This window comes from Carcharhinus amblyrhynchos, chromosome 25, assembly GCF_965287045.1.
Source record: "Carcharhinus amblyrhynchos chromosome 25, sCarAmb.v2.hapA, whole genome shotgun sequence".
Taxonomy (NCBI): Eukaryota; Metazoa; Chordata; class Chondrichthyes; order Carcharhiniformes; family Carcharhinidae; genus Carcharhinus; species Carcharhinus amblyrhynchos.
In genome coordinates, this window is record NC_137348.1 from 3,463,412 (window position 1) to 3,491,228 (window position 27,817).

The 27,817-nt window shown below is 49.4% G+C and overlaps 1 protein-coding gene across 1 annotated transcript; it reads right to left on the reverse strand.

Annotated features, from left to right (window-relative positions):
* gfi1b (growth factor independent 1B transcription repressor) lies at positions 1 to 27,589 on the reverse strand. Its single transcript, XM_080212060.1, has 7 exons — positions 27,393 to 27,589; positions 22,776 to 22,899; positions 9,683 to 9,847; positions 7,643 to 7,878; positions 4,426 to 4,563; positions 2,266 to 2,431; positions 1 to 264 (listed from the first exon to the last, which is right to left on the reverse strand). The coding sequence occupies exons 2-7, from the start codon at positions 22,885 to 22,887 to the stop codon at positions 83 to 85; spliced, it is 999 nt and encodes a 332-aa protein (XP_080068186.1). The 5' UTR covers positions 22,888 to 22,899; positions 27,393 to 27,589; the 3' UTR covers positions 1 to 82.
* Between the last annotated feature and the right edge of the window lie 228 nt (positions 27,590 to 27,817).

Consider the following 27,817-nt stretch of genomic DNA (forward strand, 5'->3'; position numbering starts at 1 on the left):
GTCGGTGTGGAGGGGACGGGTGCTGTCGGTCACTGCGGGAACGGTCAGTGGCGGCTGCCCGCTGTCGGATGGCCGCTGGAGTCTAACACTTCAGACCGTGCTGTGTCTCCCGGTGACGCCGCAGGTCCACCTTCCGCTGGAAGCCTTTGGCACACAGCTCGCAGCCGAAGGGCTTGAAGCCGGAATGTTTGCGGCTGTGAGTGATGAGGTTGGAGCTCTGGCTGAACGATTTGCCACAAACCTGGCACTTGTGGGGCTTCTCGCCTGGAAATAAAACAGAGCCAAAAAGACAGGTTAACAAAGGGAGCTCGCACTTCCTTCTCTCACCTCAGGATAATCCCGCAGTGCTACACCCAGTGAAATCGGGCTTTGACGTGTAGCCACTGTTGTAGTGTACCTGGGCGGCACGGTGGTTACCGCTGCTGCCTCACAGCGCCAGGGACCCGGGTTCGATTCCTGGCTTGGAGCACTGCCTATGCGGAGTTTGCACATTCTCCCCGTGTCTGTGTGGGTTTCCTCCGGGTGTTCCGGTTTTCTCCCACAGTTGGAATGTTAAAAATAAAAGCCAAAATAAATTGCCCCTCAGTGTCACAGGGAAAATCCATGGGGTTATGGGGATGGGGCCTGGGTGGGATTGTGGTCAGTGCAGACTCGATGGGCCGAATGGCCTTTTTCTGTACTATGGGGATTCTATGACCCTCAGACTAGCACGATACGGTCACCACGGTGGGGAGTGAAGTGTGTGGTCAGCCCTCAGTAATGTTTCCAATTACAGGAGGGAGTGTATTGCAAGGACTTTTGAAATATGCGTGTCATCAAAATTTAATACTACATTTATAACTGAGCATTCTCACCCTGGCGTTCGAAGCTGTGGCACTGTCAGAGGGTCAGTGCTGAGGGACTGCCGCACTGTCAGAGGGTCAGTGCTGAGGGAGTGCCGCACTGTCAGAGGGTCAGTGCTGAGGGAGCGCCGCACTGTCAGAGGGTCAGTGCTGAGGGAGCGCCGCACTGTCAGAGGGTCAGTGCTGAGGGAGCGCCGCACTGTCAGAGGGTCAGTGCTGAGGGAGTGCCGCACTGTCAGAGGGTCAGTGCTGAGGGAGTGCCGCACTGTCAGAGGGTCAGTGCTGAGGGAGTGCCGCACTGTCAGAGGGTCAGTGCTGAGGGAGTGCCGCACTGTCAGAGGGTCAGTGCTGAGGGAGTGCCGCACTGTCAGAGGGTCAGTGCTGAGGGAGTGCCGCACTGTCAGAGGGTCAGTGCTGAGGGAGTGCCGCACTGTCAGAGGGTCAGTGCTGAGGGAGTGCCGCACTGTCAGAGGGTCAGTGCTGAGGGAGTGCCGCACTGTCAGAGGGTCAGTGCTGAGGGAGTGCCGCACTGTCAGAGGGTCAGTGCTGAGGGAGTGCCGCACTGTCAGAGGGTCAGTGCTGAGGGAGTGCCGCACTGTCAGAGGGTCAGTGCTGAGGGAGTGCCGCACTGTCAGAGGGTCAGTGCTGAGGGAGTGCCGCACTGTCAGAGGGTCAGTGCTGAGGGAGTGCCGCACTGTTGGAGTAGCTGATTCTCAGATCAGGGCTTTCTGTCCTCATTGGCTGCCAGGATTTTATCTGGAACACCAAATTTTCCGTTCTCATTCGCAATAGGTCCTGCCACAGAGGAGACCAGAGAACCCGAACCAAAACCATGCCTGCTGTCTCAGGAGGCCGTTACTTTGAGGAAAATGCAGTGGTTCCCCGCAGCATCACAGCCAATAGGTTATCCTCACCCAATACTGACAAAACAGATCATCTGGTCATTATCACATTGTTTAAATTATGTGTGTACCTGTGTGAATGTAGGTGTATTCCTGTGTACCTGTGTGAATGTAGGTATATTCCTGTGTACCTGTGTGAATGTAGGTGTATTTCTGTGTACCTGTGTGAATGTAGGTGTATTCCTGTGTACCTGTGTGAATGTAGGTGTATTCCTGTGTACCTGTGTGAATGTAGGTATATTCCTGTGTACCTGTGTGAATGTAGGTGTATTTCTGTGTACCTGTGTGAATGTAGGTATATTCCTGTGTACCTGTGTGAATGTAGGTATATTCCTGTGTACCTGTGTGAATGTAGGTGTATTCCTGTGTACCTGTGTGAATGTAGGTATATTCCTGTGTACCTGTGTGAATGTAGGTATATTCCTGTGTACCTGTGTGAATGTAGGTGTATTCCTGTGTACCTGTGTGAATGTAGGTATATTCCTGTGTACCTGTGTGAATGTAGGTGTATTCCTGTGTACCTGTGTGAATGTAGGTATGCTTCTTCATGTCTGATTTCTGGTGGAAGCGTTTCCCACAGTACTGACAGGGGTATGGTCGGGTGTCTGAGTGGATCAGTAGGTGAGTAGACAATGTGGACGATCTCTTGAAGCTTTTCCCACACATTTTACATTCAAAGATTCTTTCCTGCAAAAGAAAATAACTCAAGTGAGTTCAAGCCTTAAAAATCAAATCGCCCTCCTCTCCTGAAGGTGCTGACTCTCACTGGGGTACAGGGTCCCCCTCCTCTCCTGAAGGTGCTGACTCTCACTGGGGTACAGGGTCCCCCCTCCTCTCCTGAAGGTGCTGACTCTCACTGGGGTACAGGGTCCCCCCTCCTCTCCTGAAGGTGCTGACTCTCACGGGGATACAGGGTCTCCCTCCTCTCCTGAAGGTGCTGACTCTCACTGGGATACAGGGTCTCCCTCCTCTCCTGAAGGTGCTGACTCTCACTGGGGTACAGGGTCCCCCTCCTCTCCTGAAGGTGCTGACTCTCACTGGGGTACAGGGTCCCCCTCCTCTCCTGAAGGTGCTGACTCTCACTGGGGTACAGGGTCCCCCTCCTCTCCTGAAGGTGCTGACTCTCACTGGGGTACAGGGTCCCCCTCCTCTCCTGAAGGTGCTGACTCTCACTGGGGTACAGGGTCCCCCTCCTCTCCTGAAGGTGCTGACTCTCACTGGGGTACAGGGTCTCCCTCCTCTCCTGAAGGTGCTGACTCTCACTGGGGTACAGGGTCCCCCTCCTCTCCCTCAGTGCTGACTCTCACTGGGGTACAGGGTCCCCCTCCTCTCCTGAAGGTGCTGACTCTCACTGGGGTACAGGGTCATAAGAACATAAGAACATAAGAAATAGGAGCAGGAGTAGGCCATCTAGCCCTTCGAGCCTGCCCCGCCATTCAATAAGATCATGGCTGATCTGTTGTGGCTCAGTTCCACTTTCCCGCCCTCTCCCCATAACCCTTAATCCCCTCTCTTATCAAGAACCCATCAACCCGCTTCTTAAAAATATTTAGCGAGGCAGCCTCCACCACTTCAACGGGCAGAGAATTCCAGAGATTCACCACCCTTTGAGTGAAGAAGTTCCTCCTCAACTCCGTTCTAAACCGCCTCCCCTTTATCTTGAGGCTGTGCCCCCTAGTCCTACTGTCTTTTTTGAGCGGGAAGAGTCTCTCCACCTCTATCCTATCCATCCCATTCATCATCTTATACGTCTCAATGAGATCTCCCCTCATTCTTCTAAACTCTAACGAGTACAAGCCTAGTTTATTCAGCCTCTCCTCATAGCTCAATCCCCTCAACTCCGGTATCAGCCTAGTAAACCTCCTCTGCATTCCCTCCAGGGCCAAAATATCCTTGCGCAGGTGCGGCGCCCAAAACTGCACACAGTACTCCAGCTGCGGCCTCACCAATGCCCTATACAGCCGCAGCAAGACCTCCCTACTTTTATATTCAATCCCCCTCGCTATGAAGGCCAGCATCCCATTCGCCTTCCTGACCACCTGCTGCACCTGCAAGCTGGGTTTTTGCGACTCATGCACAAGTCCCCCTCCTCTCCTGAAGGTGCTGACTCTCACTGGGGTACAGGGTCCCCCTCCTGAAGGTGCTGACTCTCACTGGGGTACAGGGTCTCCCTCCTCTCCTGAAGGTGCTGACTCTCACTGGGATACAGGGTCTCCCTCCTCTCCTGAAGGTGCTGACTCTCACTGGGGTACAGGGTCCCCCTCCTGAAGGTGCTGACTCTCACTGGGATACAGGGTCTCCCTCCTCTCCTGAAGGTGCTGACTCTCACTGGGGTACAGGGTCCCCCTCCTGAAGGTGCTGACTCTCACTGGGGTACAGGGTCTCCCTCCTCTCCTGAAGGTGCTGACTCTCACTGGGGTACAGGGTCTCCCTCCTCTCCTGAAGGTGCTGACTCTCACTGGGGTACAGGGTCCCCCCTCCTCTCCTGAAGGTGCTGACTCTCACTGGGGTACAGGGTCCCCCTCCTCTCCTGAAGGTGCTGACTCTCACTGGGGTACAGGGTCCCCCTCCTCTCCTGACTCTCACTGGGGTACAGGGTCCCACCTTTTGGTGGGGTTGTGGGGTTTGTTATTTTAGAGGTAGGACAGGGTGACGTTATAGCTAAGCCCGGCCTCAGTTACCTGTGAGTGGATGTTCATGTGTTGCTCCAAGCTGACTGCATGGCCAAACGTTTTCCCGCAGAGGTCACAGGCGAAAGGTCGCATCCCACTGTGTGACCTCCTGACATGGACCTCTAGGCCGTGGGCTGTGGAGAAAACCTGTTGGGAGAAGTTGCTGTGTTAATGTGAGGATCTCCAGGGGCCTTTCTTCGTGAATTGAGGATCTCGGACTGCACTCCCACATTCAATGGCAGAGACCACACATTCTCCCCTTCTCATTCCCATTTCCATTCATTCCCAGTTGGACCTAGTGTAAGTATGGAGTTGTGTATCTCATATGAGATAAGGTGCCGAGTCACAGGGCCAGCAGACCTGGGTTAGAAACGTAGAAAATAGGAACTGAAGGAGGCCATTCAGCCCTTCGAATCCACCCCACCATTCATTATGATCATGGCTGATTGCCCAACTCAATAGCCTGATTCTGCCTCCCTCCACCACATTCCCCCCACCATCCTTTGATCCCCTTCACCTCAAGAGCTATATCTAATCGCTTCTTAAAAACACTCAATGCCCAAACTACTTTCTGTGGGAGTGAATCCCACACATTTACCACCTTCTGGGTGAAGAAGTTTCTCCTCATCTCTGTCTCAAACTGTCTACCTTCAAGCGCCAGACTGTGACCCCCGATTCTGAACACCATCATCCTTGCATCGACCCTGTCTGGTCCTGTTGGAGTTTTATTGGTTTCTATGAGATTTCCCCCCCTCAGCTATTTACCATTTATATAGATGATCTGGAGGAGGGAACCGAGTGTAGGGTGTCGAAATTTGCTGATGACACCAAGATTGGGGGAACGGCAAATTGCGCGGAGGGTGTGGAGAGTCTGCAGAAGGATCTAGATAGGCTGGGCGAATGGGCCAGGAAATGGCAAATGGAATTTAATGTTGGCAAGTGCGAGGTGGTCCACTTTGGTAGGAATAATGGTAGGAAGGACTATTACTTACGTGGAGAAAAACTGCAGCAGGCGACGGTGCAGAGGGACCTTGGGGTCCTTGTGCATGAGTCGCAAAAACCCAGCCTGCAGGTGCAGCAGGTGGTCAGGAAGGCGAATGGGATGCTGGCCTTCATAGCGAGGGGGATTGAATATAAAAGTAGGGAGGTCTTGCTGCGGCTATATAGGGCATTGGTGAGGCCGCAGCTGGAGTACTGTGTGCATTTTTGGGCGCCGCACCTGTGCAAGGATATTTTGGCCCTGGAGGGAGTGCAGAGGAGGTTTACTAGGCTGATACCGGAGTTGAGGGGGTTGAGCTATGAGGAGAGGCTGAATAAACTAGGCTTGTACTCGTTAGAGTTTAGAAGAATGAGGGGAGATCTCATTGAGACGTATAAGATGATGAATGGGATGGATAGGATAGAGGTGGAGAGACTCTTCCCGCTCAGAAAGGACAGTAGGACTAGGGGGCACAGCCTCAAGATAAAGGGGGGGCGGTTTAGAACGGAGTTGAGGAGGAACTTCTTCACTCAAAGGGTGGTGAATCTCTGGAATTCTCTGCCCGTTGAAGTGGTGGAGGCTGCCTCGCTAAATATTTTTAAGACGCGGGTTGATGGGTTTTTGATGAGAGAGGGGATTAAGGGTTATGGGGAGAGGGCGGGAATGTGGAACCGAGCCACGACAGATCAGCCATGATCTTATTGAATGGCGGGGCAGGCTCGAAGGGCCAGATGGCCTACTCCTGCTCCTATTTCTTATGTTCTTATGTTCTTATGAACTCTTTCGGAGAGTCAATGCAGACTAGATGGGCTGAATGGCCTCCTTCTGCACTGTAGGGATTCTATGATTGAGGTGTACCAGCCTGCTGATAGGCCCAAGCGGTGCTGGCAGCCAAACCAAAGAAACGCCTGGAAGCCCCAGAGATTCTTTAAACAAAATTCCCAGGCTCCTTATAAAGAGACGTTTGCATTTCTATAGCCTCTTTCAGAACCTCCCAAAACATTTACAACCAATTAAACACTTCTGTAGTGAAGTCGCTGTTGGAAATACCAAGTTGTGCAAAGCAAGATCCCACAAACGTAATGACCAGAATTTCAGAGGAGGTTCACCAGGTTGATTCCGGAGTTGAGAGGGTTGGCTTATGAGGAGAGACTGAGTAGACTGGGGCTATACTCGTTGGCGTTTAGAAGAATGAGGGGAGATCTTATGGAAACATGTAAGATTATGAAGGGAATGGATAAGACAGAAGGAGGGAAGTTGTTTCCACTGGCGGGTGAAACTAGGACTCGGGGGCATGATCTCAAAATAAGGGGAAGCAGATTTAGGACTGAGTTGAGGAGGAACTTCTTCACACAAAGGGTTGTGAATCTGTGGAATTCCCTGCCCAGTGAAGCCTCATTGAATGTTTTTAAAGACCATGATTTTATTAAGTGGCGGAACAAGCTCGAGAAGCCAGGCAGCCGACTCCTGCTCCTAGTTCGTATGTTCTTATAATATTGTAAAAAGTCTGACAACACCAGGTTTTAGTCCAACCGATTTATTTGATCAAATAAATCGGTTGGACTAAAACGTGGTGTTGTCAGACTTTTTACTGTGTTTACGCCAGTCCAACGCCGGCATACCCACATCATGACTTATAATATTGGCCAGTAGACTGGAGTGAGCTCCCTCTCCTCTTTACAATAGAGTTAAGGGGGCTTTTACACCCACCCTAACAATGGGCGGCACAGTGGCACAATGGTTAGCACTGCTGCCTCACAGCGCCAGGGATCCGGGTTCGATTCCTGGCTTGGGCCAATGTCTGTGCGGAGAATGCACTTTCTCCCCGTGTCTGCGTGGGTTTCCTCTGGGTGCTCCGGTTTCCTCCCACAGTCCAATGATGTGCAGGTTAGGTTGATTGGCCATGCTCAATTGCCCCTTAGTGTCAGGGGGACTAGTGGGTAAAACACTTGGGGTTACAGCGACAGGGCCTGGGTGGGATTGTTGGGCTGAACAGTCTCCTCCTGCACTGTGGGGATTCTATGATTCTGCAATCGGATTGGGCATCAGTTTTACATGGCGTTTAAAAGACAGCTCCTCCAACAGTGCAGCACACCCTCACTCGCCGAGTTTACACGGTAATTCTGTGGAGTGGGATTTGAACCCACAGCCTTCTGACTGGGAGCTAAGAACGTCACCCACCGAACCATCACTCTGTGGGCTCCAACTCCCAGTAGTGGGCGGGGATGGTGAGCGGGGCTGAGTTACCTTGTTACACTTGATGCAGTTGTAAGCGGAGGATTGCGAGTTGTAATGGGTGCTGTAATCGATGGGCTGATCAGCTTCTACTGGACTAGAAATCGGAGAGCCGTACAGATCCGGTGTGCCGATCAGGTGGCAGAAATCGTACACGTTCTGGAAGGTATCCCAGGGGAAGGCGGGAGTGCAGCCGGAGGAGAGCAATGCCTTACTGCTGGGGTAGGTCTGGGGCAGGGAGCCCGAAACTGCAACAGAAAGAAGCTAAAGTCAATGGTGAGGTTCGGTCAATCCTATTGGCCCGTTGGCATTCCAAAACCTGACACAACCCAGGGCTGCCAATCCTGATTGGACATTCCTGGACAGTTCATCACATGACCCCCAACCAGCCCCTCCCAGTTCCCCGTCCCCCCGTCCCTGACACACTTCACTCTCCCACCATTGGTCAGTTTAAATGCCCATCTCCTAATACACCACCCGCCCGTGGTCAAATGGAAAGGAAACTGTTTGTTCCACGATTTGGTGACAATAAGACTTGGGTTGCACAGAGTGTCAGAGATTCATTCTGGAAATCACCCTAAAAAATCCACAGGGATTTACTCCCTTTTTCCCGCAAATTGGCGATTTTTTGGGGAGAATCTCGGCCTTGCATTTCTACCTTCCAAGACCTCAAGATGTCCCGAAGCGCTTTAGAATGATGTACTTTCTGAAGGGTAGTCACTGTTGTAATGTAAGGAAAGAAAAGCAGCCAGTATAATTAAGGACCCCACGCACCCCGGACATTCTCTCTTCCACCTTCTTCCATCGGGAAAAAGATACAAAAGTCTGAGGTCCCGTACCGACCGACTCAAGAACAGTTTCTTCCCTGCTGCTGTCAGACTTTTGAATGGACCTACCTCATATTACATTGATCTTTCTCTAGCTATGACTGTAACACCACATTCTGCACTCTCCTTTCCTTGTGCATGAGTCGCAAAAACCCAGCCTGCAGGTGCAGCAGGTGGTCAGGAAGGCGAATGGGATGCTGGCCTTCATAGCGAGGGGGATTGAATATAAAAGTGGGGAGGTCTTGCTGCAGCTGTATAGGGCATTGGTGAGGCCGCAGCTGGAGTACTGTGTGCAGTTTTGGGCGCCGTACTTACGCAAGGATATTTTGGCCTTGGAGGGAGTGCAGAGGAGGTTTACTAGGATGATGCCGGAGTTGAGGGGGTTGAGCTATGAGGAGAGGCTGAATAAACTAGGCTTGTACTCGTTAGAGTTTAGAAGAATGAGGGGAGATCTCATTGAGACGTATAAGATGATGAATGGGATGGATAGGATAGAGGTGGAGAGACTCTTCCCGCTCAGAAAGGATAGTAGGACTGGGGGGCACAGCCTCAAGATAAAAAGGGTGCGGTTTAGAACGGAGTTGAGGAGGAACTTCTTCACTCAAAGGGTGGTGAATCTCTGGAATTCTCTACCCGTTGAAGTGGTGGAGGCTACCTCGCTAAATATTTTTAAGACGTGGGTTGATGGGTTTTTGATAAGCGAGGGGATTAAGGGTTATGGGGAAAGGGCGGGAATGTGGAACTGAGCCACGACAGATCAGCCATGATCTTATTGAATGGCGGGGCAGGCTCGAAGGGCTAGTTGGCCTACTCCTGCTCCTATTTCTTATGTTCTTATGTTCTTTCCTTCCCTATGAACGGTATGCTTTGTCTGTACAGCACTCAAGAAACAATACTTTTCATTGTGTGTTAATACATGTGACAATAATAAATCAAATCAAATCAATTTGTGGGAGTTTGTTGAGGGTAAATTGGCTGGTCCATTTCCTACACGGTTACAGCAGTGACCACATCTCAAACACATTCAATGGTTCCAAAGCAGTTTGGACCATCCTGAGATCAAGGAAGTCACTACAGAGTGAGTTTGATTCCTCGTACACTCACAAGTCCAGGTATAAATTGAGATTTAAGGTTTTCAAGTGAAAATGTTCTTGTTGTTCGTACTCCACAACCTTTTAAATGAGGGGACATTGCAGCTCACAAACACAAAGCGAGGTCTCGGTACCTGACGCATAGGTGTGGGTGGTGTCCTTAGTCATGTGACATGGAGACACCCGCTCATTGGCTGCATTGTTCTCCCTTGGAGGCTGCTCCTGGTCAGGCTTGGGGTCATGACCTTTCACCCCCATGCCGGGGTCCACGCATTGCGCTGGAGACCAAATGGGCGAACCTGGAAAAAGCCGGAAAAACTATTCATCTTTTCCAAATCTTACGAGGAAGAAGTATTTGCTCACAATTTATTTCCTGCTGCGGGTTCATCAATCTTGCCGTCCCCCCCTCACTCCCTTCCCTTTTTATTTTAATTTTACAGCCAATGAAGTATTTTTCCAGTCTAGTCCCTGTGTTGGGGGTGATGCCAAACCAGGGAAATAAATGTGCCCACAGGGAGCAAACTCAATCAGAACTCATGAAGGGGAATCGGATAAATGTATTCGATTGGAAAATTTGCAGTGCCAATGGGAATGAGAGGAGCATTAATGACTACTTGTGACCAATGGGAGGCAGTGGGGATTGGGACTGGGTGGAACAGCGGGTTAGCACTGCTGCCTCACAGCACCAGGGACCCGGTTCGATTCCCGGCTTGGGTCAGTGTCTGTGCGGAGTCTGCACATTCTCCCCGTGTCTGCGTGGGTTTCCTCAGGGTGCTCCGGTTTCCTCCCACAGTCTAAAAGACGTGCCGGTTAGGTGCATTGGCCGTGCTAAATTCTCCCTCACTGTACCCAAACAGGCACCGGAGTGTGGCGATTAGGGGATTTTCACAGTAACTTCATTATAGTGTTAATGTAAGCCTACTTGTGACACCAATAGACTTTATTTTTAACTGGGAGATGGTGGGGATTGGGACGGACGGGGAGACGGTGGGGATTGGGACGGACGGGGAGACGGTGGGGATTGGGACGGACGGGGAGACGGTGGGGATTGGGACGGACGGGGAGACGGTGGGGACTGGGACGGACGGGGAGATGGTGGGGATTGGGACGGACGGGGAGACGGTGGGGATTGGGACGGACGGGGAGACGGTGGGGATTGGGACGGACGGGGAGACGGTGGGGACTGGGACGGACGGGGAGACGGTGGGGATTGGGACGGACGGGGAGACGGTGGGGATTGGGACGGACGGGGAGACGATGGGGATTGGGACAGATGGGGAGATGCCCCCTTCCCAGGATAGAGATAAGAAAAAATACCTTATATTTATATAGCAAATTTAACAAATTAAAACATGTCAAGGTGTTTCACAGAAGCATTACAAAGCATAATTAGACATCGAGCCACATAAAGAAATATTTGGTCGGGTGAATAAGAGTTTGGTCAGGGAGGTTGGTGATAAGGTGGTAAGTGTAGTGTAAGGGACTGGCATATTCAGGGTTAATGTGGGATAGCTGTACCACCCCCACAGTGATGTAAGAGAACACATGACCTGCACCCAAGGGCCAGTGTGGCACAGGGGCAGAGTGTGTGGCACAGGGACTGACCGTGTGGCACAGGGACGGAGTGTGTGGCACAGGGCAGTGTGGTGTTGGAACACACCTGTGCTCAGGCCTAAGTCTGGAGACAGCTCCCAGCTTGTACCTTCCCCTGTATATTTATAATTGTTTTAATTATTAATAAAGACTGACAGTTAACCTGCGAAAGAACAAAGACTTCATCAAACCTACCCAGATGTGATCAACAGCCCAGGATAGTAAGCGAGATAGAGAGGAGGAACGCCAGAGTTTACAGCTCGGGCAGCTGAATATAAATATATCAAAATAAAATAATCATGAATAAATACAGTGAGGAACGTGGAAGCCCCTCTCCTGCAGAGTGTCCGGGGCAGAGAGAGCGGAGAGGCATTAGCAGGGGTGTTACACAGGAGAGTGAAGGTTGATGTTGAGAGGGTGAATGTTCTGGATTCTGTAAGTGCATCGTTTTGTTCACCGTTCCCTGTGCGCAGCCTCCCCTGGAGCCTCACAACAGCCAGGTGTTACTGCGTTACTGGCTGCCTCCGCCTCTCCCCGTGTCAGGCAGGCTGTGATTTGAATACAGAGCCTTTGGTTTAACTGCCCCAAATTCCAGACTTTAAAACAGTGTGAAAAAGTCCACAGTTTGTTCATCTCTGCCACATTGTTCAGCAAACCAGCCTGCTTTCACAATAACAGGGGGTGGGGGGTGGGGGGAGTGGCGGGAGGGGGTGCTGTGATGGGGTGGGGGTGGGGGGAGTTGGTGGATGGTGGGAGCGGGGAGGCAAATTTAGAAAGTAATTGTGTTTGCAGAACGCTTCCCTGCTCCAGAACGGAAATGTAGCGTTCCAACGGCCATTTTCCTGTCCTTTCCGTAAGGGATTGCGTGATTGGCGCGTTTGGAAACAGCCAAAAGGCCCACTGATCTTGGGCAGGAATTTCCAATCCTGCCAAAGAGCTGGTACAGGAATGATGGGCCGAACAGCCTCCCTCCCTGCTGGGAAACTATCAATTCTGTCTCTCGATTGTTGTCACAGTTGACCAGTATCGTGCTCTGGATTTGTAACCCTCCAGAGAAATGGGTGGTGTCATGCTTTCCAGATCTCCAACGCTCTGAAATCTCTGTGCTTTTCAGATCCTGCCCGCTGACTGTCTCCTTCTCCCTTCTCTCACCTTTCAGCCTGTCTGTGCTCTGAGAATCTCTCGCTAAACCTCTTCACCTCTCTCTTTCTCCCCTCTGTCAGACCCTCCGTAAATCCTATCTCTTTGGGTTTTTGGTTGCTGTCTCCCTGCAATGGGAGGGATTTTCCGCCTGTTCCCCAGGATGTTTTACAGCAGTGGGATGCGGCGCCTGCTTGCTGGCGGTGGGGTCTTATGGTCGCACAGTTGGCAACAGGGTTTACCTTTGAACACACCCCTCGGTACTGGGGAAGCCATGACGAGGGTTCATCACCAGCGGGATGTAAGATCCCACTGGCGTGAAAGGGAGCAGAATTTTGGCAAATATCTCCAAGTGCGGCTCGATGACCGGGAGGGATTTTCCAGACCTTCCCGCCAGCAGGATCTTGCATTCCCGCCAAAGATGAGTTCCCCAGTGGTGAGGCGGGCGAACCATGGAAAACACCATTGACCTCGACGGGACTGGAAGATCCCACCAGCAGCCACCTCCAGTAGCAGAGCCACCTCTGCTACTGGAAAACACACTGCAGCGGGGCTGGAAAATCCCAGCCTTAGTTTCAGTTTGAAAATGCTTCTGAGATGCACTCTGGGACATTTTATCATTTTAAAGTTAATTTATTATTGCCACAAGTAGGTTTACATTAACGCTGCAATGAAGTTACTGTGCAAATCCCCTGGTTTCCACATTCTGGCGCCTGTTTGGGTACACTGAGGGAGAATTTAGCATGGCCAATGCACAAAACTGTGTCAAGCTCTCCCCCCCACTGCGACACAAGTTACACTGATTTCAGAGCCATCTTGTAGGTGTACGCAGGCAGCGCGAGTTCTCCACCGACCCTCCCTGCTGTCCACAATATCAATACGGAGCCCCCAGTGTCCAGAGTAGAGGTTGCCAACTCAAATTGGATCGAATCCTGGAGGTTTTATCACAACATCTCCAACAACGCAGCCCTGAGCCTCTGTCATTGGTCAATCAATGGGTCCAATCTCAGAGTGTCCTGTCTTTCCACAGCCAATCAAAAAGCAATTGGATCTTTCGTTATCCCATTAGATGATTCCTGACCATTGCTCCAGTGCCTTTTACTCCTAGTGGCCAATATTGCAATGTTTAATAAAATAGACTTCAAAGGAAACTGTATTATTTGACTGTCTCTATGATTTTCTCTCAGGTGTTGCTCCCAGTGGTGTCAAGGAAATGGATGTTAATTCCCGGAGACTCCAGGGAAATCCTGGAGGAATTGGTAACAGTGCTGTGGAGCTGAAAAGTGGGATCAGCGGAATTGTGGCTTGTCCTTAGAGTGTGTGGAAAAGTTCAAAATCTTTCAGAAGTTTCAGAGCGTTGAAACTGATCCAAGGCAACAAGTTGCAGAGCTACTCCAACTGATTCAAATAACTCAGAATGGGGCAGCACAGTGGTTAGCACTGCTGCCTCACAGCGCCAGGGACCCGGGTTCGATTCCCGGCTTGGGTCACTGTCTGTGCGGAGTCTGCACATTCTCCCCGTGTCTGTGTGGGTTTCAAAGAACAAGGAAAATTACAACACAGGAACAGGCCCTTCAGCCCTCCAAGCCTGCACCGACCATGCTGTCCGGCTTAACTAAAAGCCCCTGCCCTTCCAGGAACCATATTCATCCATTCCCATCCTATTCACGTGTTTGTCAAGATACCTCTTAAAAGTCACTACAGCAAATTCCAGAGACCCACCACCCTCTGTGTAAAAAAACTTGCCCCATACATCTCCTTTAAACATTGCCCCTCACACCTTAAACCTATGCCCCCTAGGTGAACCTAGTTTCCTCCGCGTGCTCCAGTCTCCTCCCACAGTCCAAAGATGTGTAGATTAGGTGGATTGGCCATGCTAAATTGCCCCTTAATGTCAGGGGCACTAGCTAGGGTAAATATATGGGGATAGGGCCTGGGTGGGATTGTGGTCAGTGCAGACTCAATGGGCTGAATGGCCTCCTTCTGCACTGTAGGAATTCTGTGGTTCTATGTCATCCCCTTGGTGTTAAAAGGGAAAAACTTGTTGGAATTTTGAAAGGACTAATGAGGCGAGAGGGACCTCGGGGTCCTTGTGCATGAGTCGCAAAAACCCAGCCTGCAGGTGCAGCAGGTGGTCAGGAAGGCGAATGGGATGCTGGCCTTCATAGCGAGGGGGACTGAATATAAAAGTAGGGAGGTCTTGCTGCGGCTGTATAGGGCATTGGTGAGGCCGCAGCTGGAGTACTGTGTGCAGTTTTGGGCGCCGTACTTACGCAAGGATATTTTGGCCTTGGAGGGAGTGCAGAGGAGGTTTACTAGGCTGATACCGGAGTTGAGGGGATTGAGCTATGAGGAGAGGCTGAATAAACTAGGCTTGTATTCGTTAGAGTTTAGAAGAATGAGGGGAGATCTCATTGAGACGTATAAGATGATGAATGGGATGGATAGGATAGAGGTGGAGAGACTCTTCCCGCTCAGAAAGGACTGTAGGACTAGGGGGCACAACCTCAAGATAAAGGGGGGGGCGGTTTAGAACGGAGTTGAGGAAGAATTTCTTCACTCAAAGGGTGGTGAATCTCTGGAATTCTCTGCCCGTTGAAGTGGTGGAGGCTGCCTCGCTAAATATTTTTAAGAAGCGGGTTGATGGGTTTTTGATAAGAGAGGGGATTAAGGGTTATGGGGAGAGGGCGGGAATGTGGAACTGAGCCACGACAGATCAGCCATGATCTTATTGAGTGGCGGGGCAGGCTCAAAGGGCTAGATGGCCTACTCCTGCTCCTATTTCTTATGTTCTTATAACCAAGGAACAGTCGGTAACTAGGAAGTACAGAGAGTCAGAGGGACACTGGGGTGGAGATGTATAGATCCCTGAAGGCAGCAGGAAAGGTAGATAAGGTAGTCAAGAGGGAGTATGAGATATTTGCCTTTATTAGCCCAGGCAGAAAATATAGGAATTAATGTTTTGTCATATGAGGAGCAGCTGAGGAATCTGGGTCTGTACTCGATGGAGTTTGGAAGAATGAGAGCGATATCCAATTGAAACTTACAGAAAACTGACAGGTCTGGATGGAGTGGGCGTGGAGAGGATTTTTCCACTCGTGGAAGAGACTAGAATTCGAGGGCACAACCTCAGAGTGAAGGGACACTCCTTTAAGACAGAGATGAGGAGGAATTTTTTCAGCCAGAGGGTGGTGAATCTGTGGAAACGCTTTGCCACAGAGGGCTGTGGAGGCCGGGTCATTGAGAGATAGATAGGTTCTTGATCAATAAGGGGATCAAGGGTTATGGGGAGAAGGCAGGAGAATGGGGGATGAGAATCATATCAGCCATGATTGAACATAAGAACATAAGAACATAAGAAATAGGAGCAGGAGTAGGCCATCTAGCCCTTCGAGCCTGCCCCGCCATTCAATAAGATCATGGCTGATCTGTCGTGGCTCAGTTCCATTTTCCCGCCCTCTCCCCATAACCCTTAATCCCCTCTCTTATCAAGAACCCATCAACCCGCTTCTTAAAAATATTTAGCGAGGCAGCCTCCACCACTTCAACGGGCAGAGAATTCCAGAGATTCACCACCCTTTGAGTGAAGAAGTTCCTCCTCAACTCCGTTCTAAACCGCCTCCCCTTTATCTTGAGTCTGTGCCCCCTAGTCCTACTGTCTTTTTTGAGCGGGAAGAGTCTCTCCACCTCTATCCTATCCATCCCATTCATCATCTTATACGTCTCAATGAGATCTCCCCTCATTCTTCTAAACTCTAACGAGTACAAGCCTAGTTTATTCAGCCTCTCCTCATAGCTCAATCCCCTCAACTCCGAGCAGACTCGATGGGCTGAATGGCCTAATTCTGCTCCTTTATCTTATGGTCTTATAAGAGCAGGGGGGGTATGGAGCTGTATAAAACACTCATGAGGCCACAGCTGGAGTACTGTGTGCAGTTCTGGTCGATACACTATAGGAAGGATGTGACTGCACTGGAGGGGCTGCAGGGGAGATTCTCCAGGATGCTGCCTGGGCTGGAGTGTTTCACCCCTGGACAGGGGCTGGTTAGCCTGGGGTTGTTTTCCTCAGAGCAGAGAAAGCTGAGGGGGGACACAGGGAGCAGCCTGAGGTATACAAAATCATGAAGGACATAGACAAGATAGATAGGAAGAAACTTTTTCTTTGTGGAGGGGTCAATAACCAGGATTTAAGGTAACGGGAGGTATGGTGGGAATCTGAAACTCGCTACCTGAAAGGGTAGAAAAGGCAGGAAACCCTCATAAACATGCCAGAAGCATTTAGATAAGCATTTGAAAGGCTTTAGTATACAGGGCTACGGACCGAGTGCTGGAAAATGGGATTAGAATAGGTACGATGGGCCAAAGGGCCTCTTTGTGTGCAGAGAAACTGTGACTCTAAAACTCCCGCTGTCGCTGTGACTTGCCACAAGCAGGCGGAAGTAAATGTGTGATGAAATTCAGGAGAAAAGACAACATCCTGCAAATAAGATACTGAACAAATAGACGAGGATGCAGCCCGATGTCCCACAAACTCAGGAAGGGTTTGTAAATGAGTGAGAATTACTGAACTAAATAGATAAAACTTTAATACAAAGAGCAGTATTTGATTTTGATACTGTAAGTTAAGGAGAGCAGCATTTAGCAACATATTGTAACTATTTATAAATAGCAATGTTCATAATTGGGCAATTCTTTTATTATTTGAAACTTTATTTAAACTGTTATGAATTATGATTATTTGTTTTGCCATCTCAGTTTAGCATAAGCTGCCATGATGTCCATCTGTCTGCCCATCCACCCATCTGTCTGTCTGTCTGTCTCTCTGTCCATCTGCCCATCCACCCATCTGTCTGTCTGTCTCTCTGTCTGTCTGCCCATCCGTCTGTCTGTCTGTCTGCTCGTCTGTGTGTCTGTCTTTTTGACTGTCTGTCTATCTGCCTGTCTGTCTACCCGTTCCTTCTGCCTGTCTGTCTGTCTATTATTTTATGTTATTCCTGTCTGGAGTTACAAAGCCAATGTGCAGAGTGGACTTGGCAAGCCCTTAAACTCTTTGCCTTGCTTGCTCCAAAAACCAATTCAAATTGAATCCAATTCATGGTCCCCACAAGGGAGACATACAGGGCTCACGCTGACAACAGCATGCATTACACCTGATCTCACACTTAATCCAACTACTAAAGGTCCTGAATGTAGCCCAATCTATCACGTAAACCAGCCTCCCATCCATTGACTCTGTCTACACTTCCCGCTGCCTCAGAAAAGCAGCCAGAATAATCAAGGACCCCACGTACCCCTGACATTCTCTCTTCCACATTCTTCCATCAGGAAAAAGATACAAAAGCCTGAGGTCCCGTACCGACCGACTCAAGAACAGCTTCTTCCCTGCTGCTGTCAGACTTTTGAATGGACCTACCTCGCATTAAGTTGATCTTTCTCTACACCCTCGCTGTGACTGTAACACTACATTCTGCACCCTCTCCTTTCCTTCTCTATGAACGGTATGCGTTGTCTGTGTAGTGCGCAAGAAACAATACTTTTCACTGTATGTTAATACACGTGACAATAATAAATCAAATCAAAAAAGGGGCAAGAAGTAACTACCGTCCCACCCACCACAGAATCACAGCGGGAGAGGGGCAACAAATGGAAATGTCCGGTGACCTCGGGTGGAATCTTCCAGTCGGGCTTGAGTGAGCCCTTAAAATCCCACTATCCACCGATGTGTCAATCTATCCATCTATCTGTCCATCTATCTCTCTATCTTTCTATCTATCTATGTGTTTACATACATGTCCCATTCTCCCCCACCGCAATCCGACCCCACCCTGCCCCCCCCCGGGTGACCCAGTTGTCTCTGGAGATGTGTTAACTTGCCCTGTTTATGCTATGGATCAGGTATATTATCAGGTATACACCACACCAGGTTTATACAAATCATTTTCCAGCCCATTAGTACTTGGCTGCATTTGGGAGTTTCCAATCTCTTCAGGGTGAAAGCTGTGTGTAAGGTGCTGATCGCAGGAAGATAATGGTCTCCGTGTTTACTGCTCGCAACACAAGCACACTTCCTGTCCCTAAAACCATCCCTCAGCCCAATAAAAAAGATTCATACTAATCAGCACAGAGATTATATATAAACATTTGCTGCAATCGGTATTTTCTCCTCACCCAAAGCCGGGCACAAACTCCACAGTCGCTTGTTAACCAATCCCCTTCCATGCACCCAGCCAGTCGGGTTTGCAACTCTGATTGGGGGTAACCTCGAAGGTTTTAATCACACAATCTCTCACCCCCCCACTACCCCCCACCCCACTGCACTTACCCCTGACTCCCCAACCCCACCCTCCCCCACTACCCCCCCACCCCACCGCACTTACCCCCTCACTCCCCAACCCCACCCTCCCCCACTACCCCCACCCCACTGCACTTACCCCTCACTCCCCAACCCCACCCTGCCCCGCTACCCCCACCCCACTACACTTACCCCCTCAGTCCCCAACCCCACCCTCCCCCACTACCCCCCACCCCACCGCACTTACCCCTCACTCCCCAACCCCACCCCCCCACTACCCCCCACCCCACCGCACTTACCCCTCACTCCCCAACCCCACCCTCCCCCACTACCCCCACCCCACCGTACTTACCCCCTCACTCCCCAACCCCACCCTCCCCCGCTACCCCCCACCCCACCGCACTTACCCCCTCACTCCCCAACCCCACCCTCCCCCCCACTACCCCCCACCCCACTGCACTTACCCCCTCACTCCCCAACCCCACCCTCCCCCACTACCCCCCACCCCACCGCACTTACCCCTCACTCCCCAACCCCACCCTCCCCCACTACCCCCCACCCCACTGCACTTACCCCTCACTCCCCAACCCCACCCTCCCCCCCACTACCCCCCACCCCACCGCACTTACCCCTCACTCCCCAACCCCACCCTCCCCCCACCCCACAACAGTACCCCCCACCTCCCTCCACTACCCCCCCACTCCCCAACCCCACCCTCCCCCCACTATCCCCCCAATCCCCAACACCCACCCTTCCCCCGCTACCCCCACCCCACCGTCAGGCCTGCCCCACTCCCCACCCCCACCCTCCCCCCACCTCCCACCCCCAACCCCAACAAACACACTCCAGCTATTGGTCATCTGCTGGATCCATCATCACAGACCCTCGCCTTCCCGCTGCCAGGGGCAGCACGGTGGCGCAGTGGTTGGCACTGCTGCCTCACAGTGCCAGGGACCTGGGTTCAATTCCCGGCTTGGGTCACTATCATAGAAACATAGAAGATAGGTGCAGGAGGAGGCCATTTGGCCCTTTCAGCCTGCTGCACCATTCATTATGGCTGATTAGGCAATTTCAATGTCTCACTCCCGCTTTCTGTCCACAGTCTTTGATCCCTTTAGCCACAAGGGGCACACCCAGCTCCCTCTTGAACATATCTAATGAAATGGCCCCAACAACTTTCTGTGGGAGAGAATTTCACAGGTTCACGACTCTCCAAATGAAGAAATTCTTCCTTATCTCAGGATAATGGCTTACCCCTTATTCTTAGACGTAGTGTGGAGTCTGTACATTCCCCCCATGTCTGTGTGGGTTTCCTCTGAGTGCTCCAGTTTCCTCCCACAGTCCGAAAGACGTGCTGGTTAGGTGTAATCGCCGCGCTAAATTCTCCCTCACTGTACCCGAACGGGCACCGGAGTGTGGCGACTAGGGGATTTTCACAGTAACTTCATTGTAGTGTGAATGCACGCCTACTTGTGACAAGTAAATAAACTTTAAAACTTTAATTGATTCTTAACTGTCAGCCAAATGACCTTCTCCCCAAATCTCCGATATTGTTATCATTAATAATTGGAAATATTCACAAAACACGAAAGGGTTTTTATAATTTTAAGGCAACTTTTCATATGGCAATTTTCCCTTGACGCTCCACAAGTAGCCAAATTTCATCAAATCATAGAATTCCCTACAGTGCAGAAAGAGGCCATTCAGCCCATCGAGTCTGCATCAATTCTCCGAAACAGCATCCAAGCCAGGCCCTCCAATCCACCCTATCCCTGTGACCCTACACATTTACCATGGTTAATTCCCCCAATTTACATCAATCTTGGGGCATGAAAGGGGCAACTTTACATGGCCATTTCACCAAACATCTTTGGACTGTGGGCGGAAACCGGAGCACCTGGAGGAAACCCATGCAGACATGGGGAGAATGTTCAAACTCCACACAGACAGTCAGCCAAGGCCAGAATCGAACCCAGCACTGTGAGGTGGTGGTGCTAACCACTGTGCCACCATATCGTACACTCACTACCTGCAATATAAGATTTCTCCAGATAACTTTTATAACTGAGAATCATAGAATCCCTACAGTGCAGGAGGCCATTCAGCCCATCAAGTCTGTACCAACCACAATCCCACCCAGACTTTATTCCTGTAACCCCACATATTGACCTTGCTAATCCCTCTGACACTAAGGGGCAATTTAGCATGGCCAATCAACCTAACCGGCACATCTTCAGACTGTGGGAGGAAACCAAAGCACCTGGAGGAAACCCACGCAGACATGGGGAGAACATGCAGATCCCACACAGACAGTGACCCAAGCCAGGAACCAGGATCCCTGGCTAACCACTGTGCCACCGTGCCACCCCATACAGGGCATCCCACTTACCATGGTGGGATTTGAACTCATGGGCTACCTGCTCACTTGGAGTATCTACACCCTAGCTATGACTGTAACACTACATTCTGCACTCCCTCATTCCCTTCTCTACGAATGGTATGTTTTGTCTGTATAGCGTGCAAGAAATAATACTTTTCGCTGTATATTAATACATGTGACAATAATAAATCAAATCAAAAAATCCCAATGCTCACTCAGTATTAACATTGGAACCAAAATTGCATTTTAGTAAGGTACATTAATAAAGAGAATAATTCCCTGAATTCCAGCAAGATGTTGCCCTACATCTGCTGACCGAGGAATGAAGAGCGGAAAGGAGATGGAGAGATGGTGAGAAAAAAGGAATATAGAATCAGAAGCAGGTTATCCTGTCCCTTTAGCCCGTTCCACCTCTCGGTATGATCCCGGATAATCTGTACCCTAACTTCATTGTCTCCACATTCCTCAAGATCCTTTGTGAGTACAAATCTCTCAATGTTAGTTTTACAACAGTGAGTTGAGTGAGCGTAGCTGCTTCTTGTGGGAGAGCAATCCACATTTCTTTCCCCTTTACAGGATAAAGTTCTTTCCTGAATGGTCTGGAATGGATTTTATTTTGCCTTATCCCAGAACTGTATCCTCCTCACCAAAAGCAGAAAGAGATTCGCTCAGTGTACCCCAACACGGTGGTTAGCACTGCTGCCTCACAGCGCCAGGGACCCAGGTTCGGTTCCTGGCTTGGGTCACAGTTTGCGTGGAGTCTGCACATTCTCCCTGCGTCTGCGTGGGTTTCCTCCGGGTGCTCTGGTTTCCTCCCACAGTCTGAAAAACATGCTGGCTAGGGTGCACTGGCCAAGCTAATTTCAGAGTGTGGCAACTAGGGGATTTTCACAGTAACTTCATTGCGTGTTAATGTGAGCCTACTTGTGACACTAATAAATAAACTGTGAAACTTTAAAAAAAGAACTATTTTCAAAATCCAAAAACCCTCAGTGAAATTCCAGCTTTGGGTCACTGTCTGTGTGGAGTTTGCACATTCTCCCCGTGTCTGCATGGGTTTTCTCCGTTTTCCTCCCACTGTCCAAAGATGTGCTGGTTAGGTGGACTGGCCATGCTAAATTGCCCCTTGCTCCCCTCAGGGAGATTAGTAAGTTAAATACATAGGGTTACGGGGATAGGGCCTGGGTGGGATTGTGGTCAGTGGACACTCGATGGGCCCTATGGCCTCTTTCTGTGCTGTGAGGATTCTGTTCAATGATTCTGTGAAATCTGTCTTCAACTCGGACTGGCTTATGAACACATAATGGGATCCTGATAAAATTCCTTTGAATCTATCACTGCACCCCTTCCAGAGCCATTATTTCCTTCCTGAGGTGCAGTGTCCAGGACTGTACACATTTACTCCAGATATGTTCTTAACCAGGGCCTTGTACAGCTGGAGCAGAACTTTGTTCACTCTGTATTCCAGCCTCTAGTTATAAAGGCTAACATTTAATTAGCCATTTCTATTAATAATGTCACCAGGCAAAGGGTGCAGAGAGAGACGTAAAAGGACAATGTTGGAAAGTTAAAGAGGAACAGAAAGAGGAAGAATGAGAGAGAAGAGTGATAGGAAGAAATGATACAAGATCGAAATGTAGATAAAAGATAGAGAGAAACAGTGTGACAGAGAGAGCATGAGAGAGATAGACCCTCAGAGGGGGGGCCATGATATCATAATCAACTAATGAATTCCCTCCCCCCGCGCCCCATTATAATATTATTATCCACATATCCACAGGTTAATACATGGCACATTATCCATATCCTACAGGGAACTCACTGATAGGAGGTGGTGGTACAGGCTCCAGTCTGGGACACACTTCATCCTCGTTGTACCAGGGCTGGTGGTAGGTGCTTGCTTTCCTTATCTTCACCAAGAATGATCGTGGCATTGTTTGAGAACTCTGGAAAATTAGGAGCGGGAGAGAAAATGGAGGAAATAAAGAATCATGAATTAAAACAGCCAAAGTCAAGGTGAGGAAAAGCACTTGGCCTTCCTAATCTCACCAACTGCCTCACGACGCCAGGGACCCAGGTTCGATTCCCAGCTTGTCTGTGCGGAGTTTGCATGTTCTCTCCGTGTCTGCGTGGGTTTCCTCTGGGTGCTCCAGTTTCCTCCCACAGTCCAAAGTTGTGTGGGTTAGGTTGATTGGCCATGCTAAATTGACCCTTGTTATAGGGGAACCAGCAGGGTAAATATGTGGGGTTATGGGAATAGGGTGGGATTATTGGTGGTGCACGCTCAATGGGCCGAATAGCCTCCTTCTGTACTGTTGGGATTCTATGATTTACATCATCACCAGGCTGATTCACCATCGCTAGTTGCCCTTGAATGAGTGGCTTGCTTAGCCATTTTTCAGAGGGCAATTAAGAATCAACCACATTGCTGTGGCTCTGGAGTCACACGTAGGCCAGACTGGGTAAGACTGGCAGATTTCCTTCCCTAAAGGGCATTCATGAACCAGATGGGTTTTTCCAACAATCAACACTAGATTCCAGATTTCTTTTTACTGAATTCAAATTTCACCATTCCAGGTTGGGATTTGAACCTGGGTTCCCAAAGCATAACTCTGGGTCTCTGGTCTAAGTGACAATACCCCTACACCACTGCCTCCTTCCTTCCTAGAATGGTAGCAGAGAGACTGGGACTTCAGTTGGATGGGGAGTCTTCCAAATTATTTTGAGAGGTTGAGTAAGGGGAAACTGTTTCTGGTGGTTGGGGTAATGGTAACCAGGGGAAAACGATCTCAAATAACCGACAAAGAACTGTGAGCGGAGATGAATTTTGTTTAAACACAGTGAGTTGTGATCTGGCTGTAAAAAGGTGGGAGAAGAAGAGTCAATCAAGTGCTACTGGGATTTGATGGTTTGAGTTATAAGGAGAGGCTGGATAGACTGGGACATTTTTCCCTGGAGCGTAGGAGGCTTAGAGGTGATCTTATAGAAGCCTGTAAAATAATGAGGGGCACAGATCAGCTAGATAGTCAATATCTTTTCCCAAAGGTAGGGGAGTCTAAAACTAGAGGGCATAGGTTTAAGGTGAGAGGGGAGAGATACAAAAGAGTCCAGAGGGGCAATGTTTTCACTCAGAAGGCAGTGAGTGTCTGGAATGAGCTGCCAGAGGTAGTGGTAGAGGTGGGTACAATTTTGTCTTTTAAAAAGAGTTTAGACTGTTACATGAGTAAGATGGGTATAGAGGGATATGGGCCAAATGTGGGCATTTGGGACTAGCTTAGGGGTTAAAAAATGGGCGGCATGAATAAGTGGGGCCAAAGGGCCTGTTTCCATGCTGTAAACCTCTATGATTCTAATCAGAGCTATCAAAAGGAAATCAGATAAAAACTGGGAAAGGACAACAAGTGCAAGGGTGCGGGGAAAGGGTAGGGGGAGTGGAGTTAATTGGATAGCCTTTTCAAAGAGCTAGCACAGACACAACGGGCCAAATGGCTTCTTCTGATTCTGTGCGTCAGCCCTAGACAACATCCCCGTCCACCACAGGGGAGGAGGGAAGGGGAGAAACTACGGCAGAGAATATCACAAAACCATGTCATATTTAAATAAGATGTCTCCCTTTCAACTTCCTTCCTTCTTCCTTTCACCCATCTCTTCCCCGCACCGCCCCCCCCCCACCCCTCCTCCCCACCACCACCATCCCAGCGGAAGCAAATTGACAGAATGGGAAGGTTCGAGGAATAGCCAAGATTTTTCTTGGAATTTCTGACACACTCACATCTCAGTGTATTTCAGGACAATTTGTGGTTTCGCCTTTCAGAGGTCTGTCAAAGGCTGTAGCTCTGGGAAAACTAAACAACAAAGCTAACACAACAACAGAATGTGTCCTTAACACATAGTGCATTGTTAGAAAATATCAATAGTTTCATAAATAGCTATTGAATCCTCACTGAAATTCCATTGAGACCCTCAATATTTGGGGAGATAGTCATTATAGAATCATAGAAACCTACGCTGCAGGAGGCCATTTGGCCCATCGAGTCTGCGCCGACCACAATCCCGCCCAGGCCCTATCCCCATAGCCCCATGCATTTACCCTGCTAATCCCTTGACACTAAGGGGAAATTTAGCCTTTCCAATCCATCTAACCCGCACATCTTTGGACTGTGGGAGGAAACCGGAGCACCCCCACACAGACATGGGGAGAACATGCAGACTCCACACAGACAGTGACCCAAACCAGGAATCGAACCCGGGTCTCTGGAGCTGTGAGGCAGCTGTGTTAACCACTGTGCCACTATGCTGCCCCGTTAGGTACAAGTCAATGATTTGGTTAGGAGCCATGATATTTTTTGACCTCCTGAGCTCAGGGCATTTCCTGCCTTTTCTCTGTGGTTATTCCTCAAGACTATCAATGTACGTGATGCAGCAAGTAATATGTTGGTGTGGATTGAAGATTGACTAGCTCACAGGAAACAGAGTTGGCATAAGTGGGTCTTTTTCAGGTTGGCAGGGTATAACAAGTGGGGTCCCACAGGGATCAGTGGGGCGTCAGCTTCTTACAATTTATATAAATGACTGGGATGAAAGGACTGACGGATTAGTTGGTAAGTTTACTGATGACACGAAGATAGGTAGGTAAGTAAATGTAATGGTGGTTACAGAGGGTCATTGATAGGTTAAGTGAGTGGGCCGAGGGCTAGCAAATGGAGTGTAATGTGGGCAAATGTGACATTGTCCATATTGGCAGGAAGGATAAAAAAGAAGCTTATGCTCTAAATGTATGAGAGATTGTAGAGCTCAGAGGTGCAGAGGGATCTGGGTGTCCTAGTGGATGAATCACAGATGGTTAGTATGCAAGTTCAGCAAGTTTGGGGTGGCACAATGGCACAGTGGTTAGCACTGCTGCCTCACAGCACCAGGGACATGGGTTTGATTCCTGGCTTGGGTCACTGTCTGCGTGGAGTTTGCACATTCTCCCCACTTCTGTTTGGGTTTGCTCCGGTTTCCTCCCACAGTTCAAAGATGTGCGGGTTAGGTGAACTGGCCATGCTAAATTCTCCCTCAGTGTACCTGAACAGCTGCCGGACTAGAGGATTTTCACAGTAACTTTTTTCTCTGAGGGTGATCAGTCTCTGGAAGTCTCTTCCTCAAAAGGCAGTAGAAGGAGAATGGTTGAATATTTTTAAGGCACAATTAGATAGATTCTTGCTTAACGAGGGGGTGAAAGGTCATTGGGGGGGTCGGCAGGAATGTAAGGTTGAAGTTATAGTCAGATCAACCATGATCTTACTGAATGAGGTAGCAGGCTCGAGGGGCCAAATGGCCTGTGCTTGATCCTAATTTGCACGTCCATATCAAGATCTATGCAGATATTGTCACTGGATTAGTAATCCAGACACCCAGAGTGATGCTCTGGGGACTTGGATTAAATCCCACAATGGAATATGGTGAAATTTGAAGTAAAAATCTGGAATTAAGGAAAAGTCTAACAATGACCATAGAACCATTGTTGATTGTAAAAAAAACATATCTTGTTCATTAATGAAGGAAATCTGCCAACCCTACCTGGCCTGTCCTTTATGTGACACTTAATGCCCTCTGAAATAGCCTAGCAAGACACTCACAGGCAGCAACTACTGACTAAACCAATTATACCCACATCCAATGAATTAAAAATTAAAAAAAACTTGTGCCATCTAAACAAGGGAGTGTCTGATAAAAAGATTCCCACATTTAGGGTCAAAACAAAGTTGTCAATATGAATCCATTATTACACTCAGAAACTGGGAACAGGCAAGAAAGATTGGGATTGGAAAGAATCTGAGATTGGTGGAGAGATTGGGATTAGGGAAAGTCTGGGATTGGGAGAGAGACTGAGTTTTGGAGAGACTGGGGTTTGGAGAGACTGGGGTTGGAGGAAGCCTGAGATTGGAGAGATTGGGATTGGGAGAGAGATTGGGAGTGGGAAAGACTGGGATTTAGAGAGACACTGGGTTTTGGGAGGGGAGACTAGGATTTGGGAGAGAGACAGGGAGTGGAGAAAGACTGGGATATGGAAGGGGGGACTGGGATTGGTTTATTTCTTGGAATAAACCTTGGCTCTGGGATTGATCAGTGTCTCGGGCTCTGGGAATAGGGATTCGGATCAGGACTGGCTCCAATTGGATTGCTGGCTGTCCAAAAATCCTAGGAACAGGATGAAGTTTCTGGAATCGCGGATACAACCGACACAGAGTAGGATCAAACCCCCAGCTTCCCCATGTTAAAACACACGCTGCTCATCCGAGCCACATCTGGTTATATTTAATATTCATTTATAAATATTTATTAATGACAGACATCTGATTAAAGTAATAATGTCACAGTTTGATGTTTCTTTTAAGGATGTTTTTAAATCTCGCTTTGCTGATTCCTGTCCCACCTGTAATACCTGTAAACTCACCTTCCAGTCTGCAAACTGCACCTGATCCGGGAAGATCCTGTTCTTGTGTCAACTGAAGCCGGAGTGAGAACTCCCAGGAGTTTGTGTGTGTGCGCCGCTGTCTCTGTGTTCACTCTGTCACCCCACTGCTCTCTCTCTCTCTCTGTAACCCGCCCTGATTTTTCAATCTGATAATTAGCTTTTCCCCGCAAATCTGTTTTCTGGGAATCTCGCGATGGCCAATAGAAAAAGAGAGAAGTGGAAAGCTATTTTGACATAGTTATGCTGTGGGGATGCCGGTGTTGGACTGGGGTAAACACAGTAAGAAGTCTCACAACACCAGGTTTAAGTCCAACTATCAAATAAACTGGTTGGACTTAAACCTGGTGTTGTGAGGCTTCTTACTGTGTTAAAACAGTTACACAGAGAGAGACACACACGGAGTT

What these genes read in the sequence shown, in the direction of transcription:
- gfi1b (XM_080212060.1), bottom strand. Translation starts at nt 22,887, where the DNA reads ATGCCACGATCATTCTTGGTGAAGATAAGGAAAGCAAGCACCTACCAC. An exon ending in CACCCACACCTATGCGTCAG is followed by an intron (nt 7,879 to 9,682) that starts GTACCGAGACCT and finishes TTTCTGTTGCAG; the next exon opens with TTTCGGGCTCCCTGCCCCAG. An exon ending in ACATGAACATCCACTCACAG is followed by an intron (nt 2,432 to 4,425) that starts GTAACTGAGGCC and finishes TTTCTTTTGCAG; the next exon opens with GAAAGAATCTTTGAATGTAA.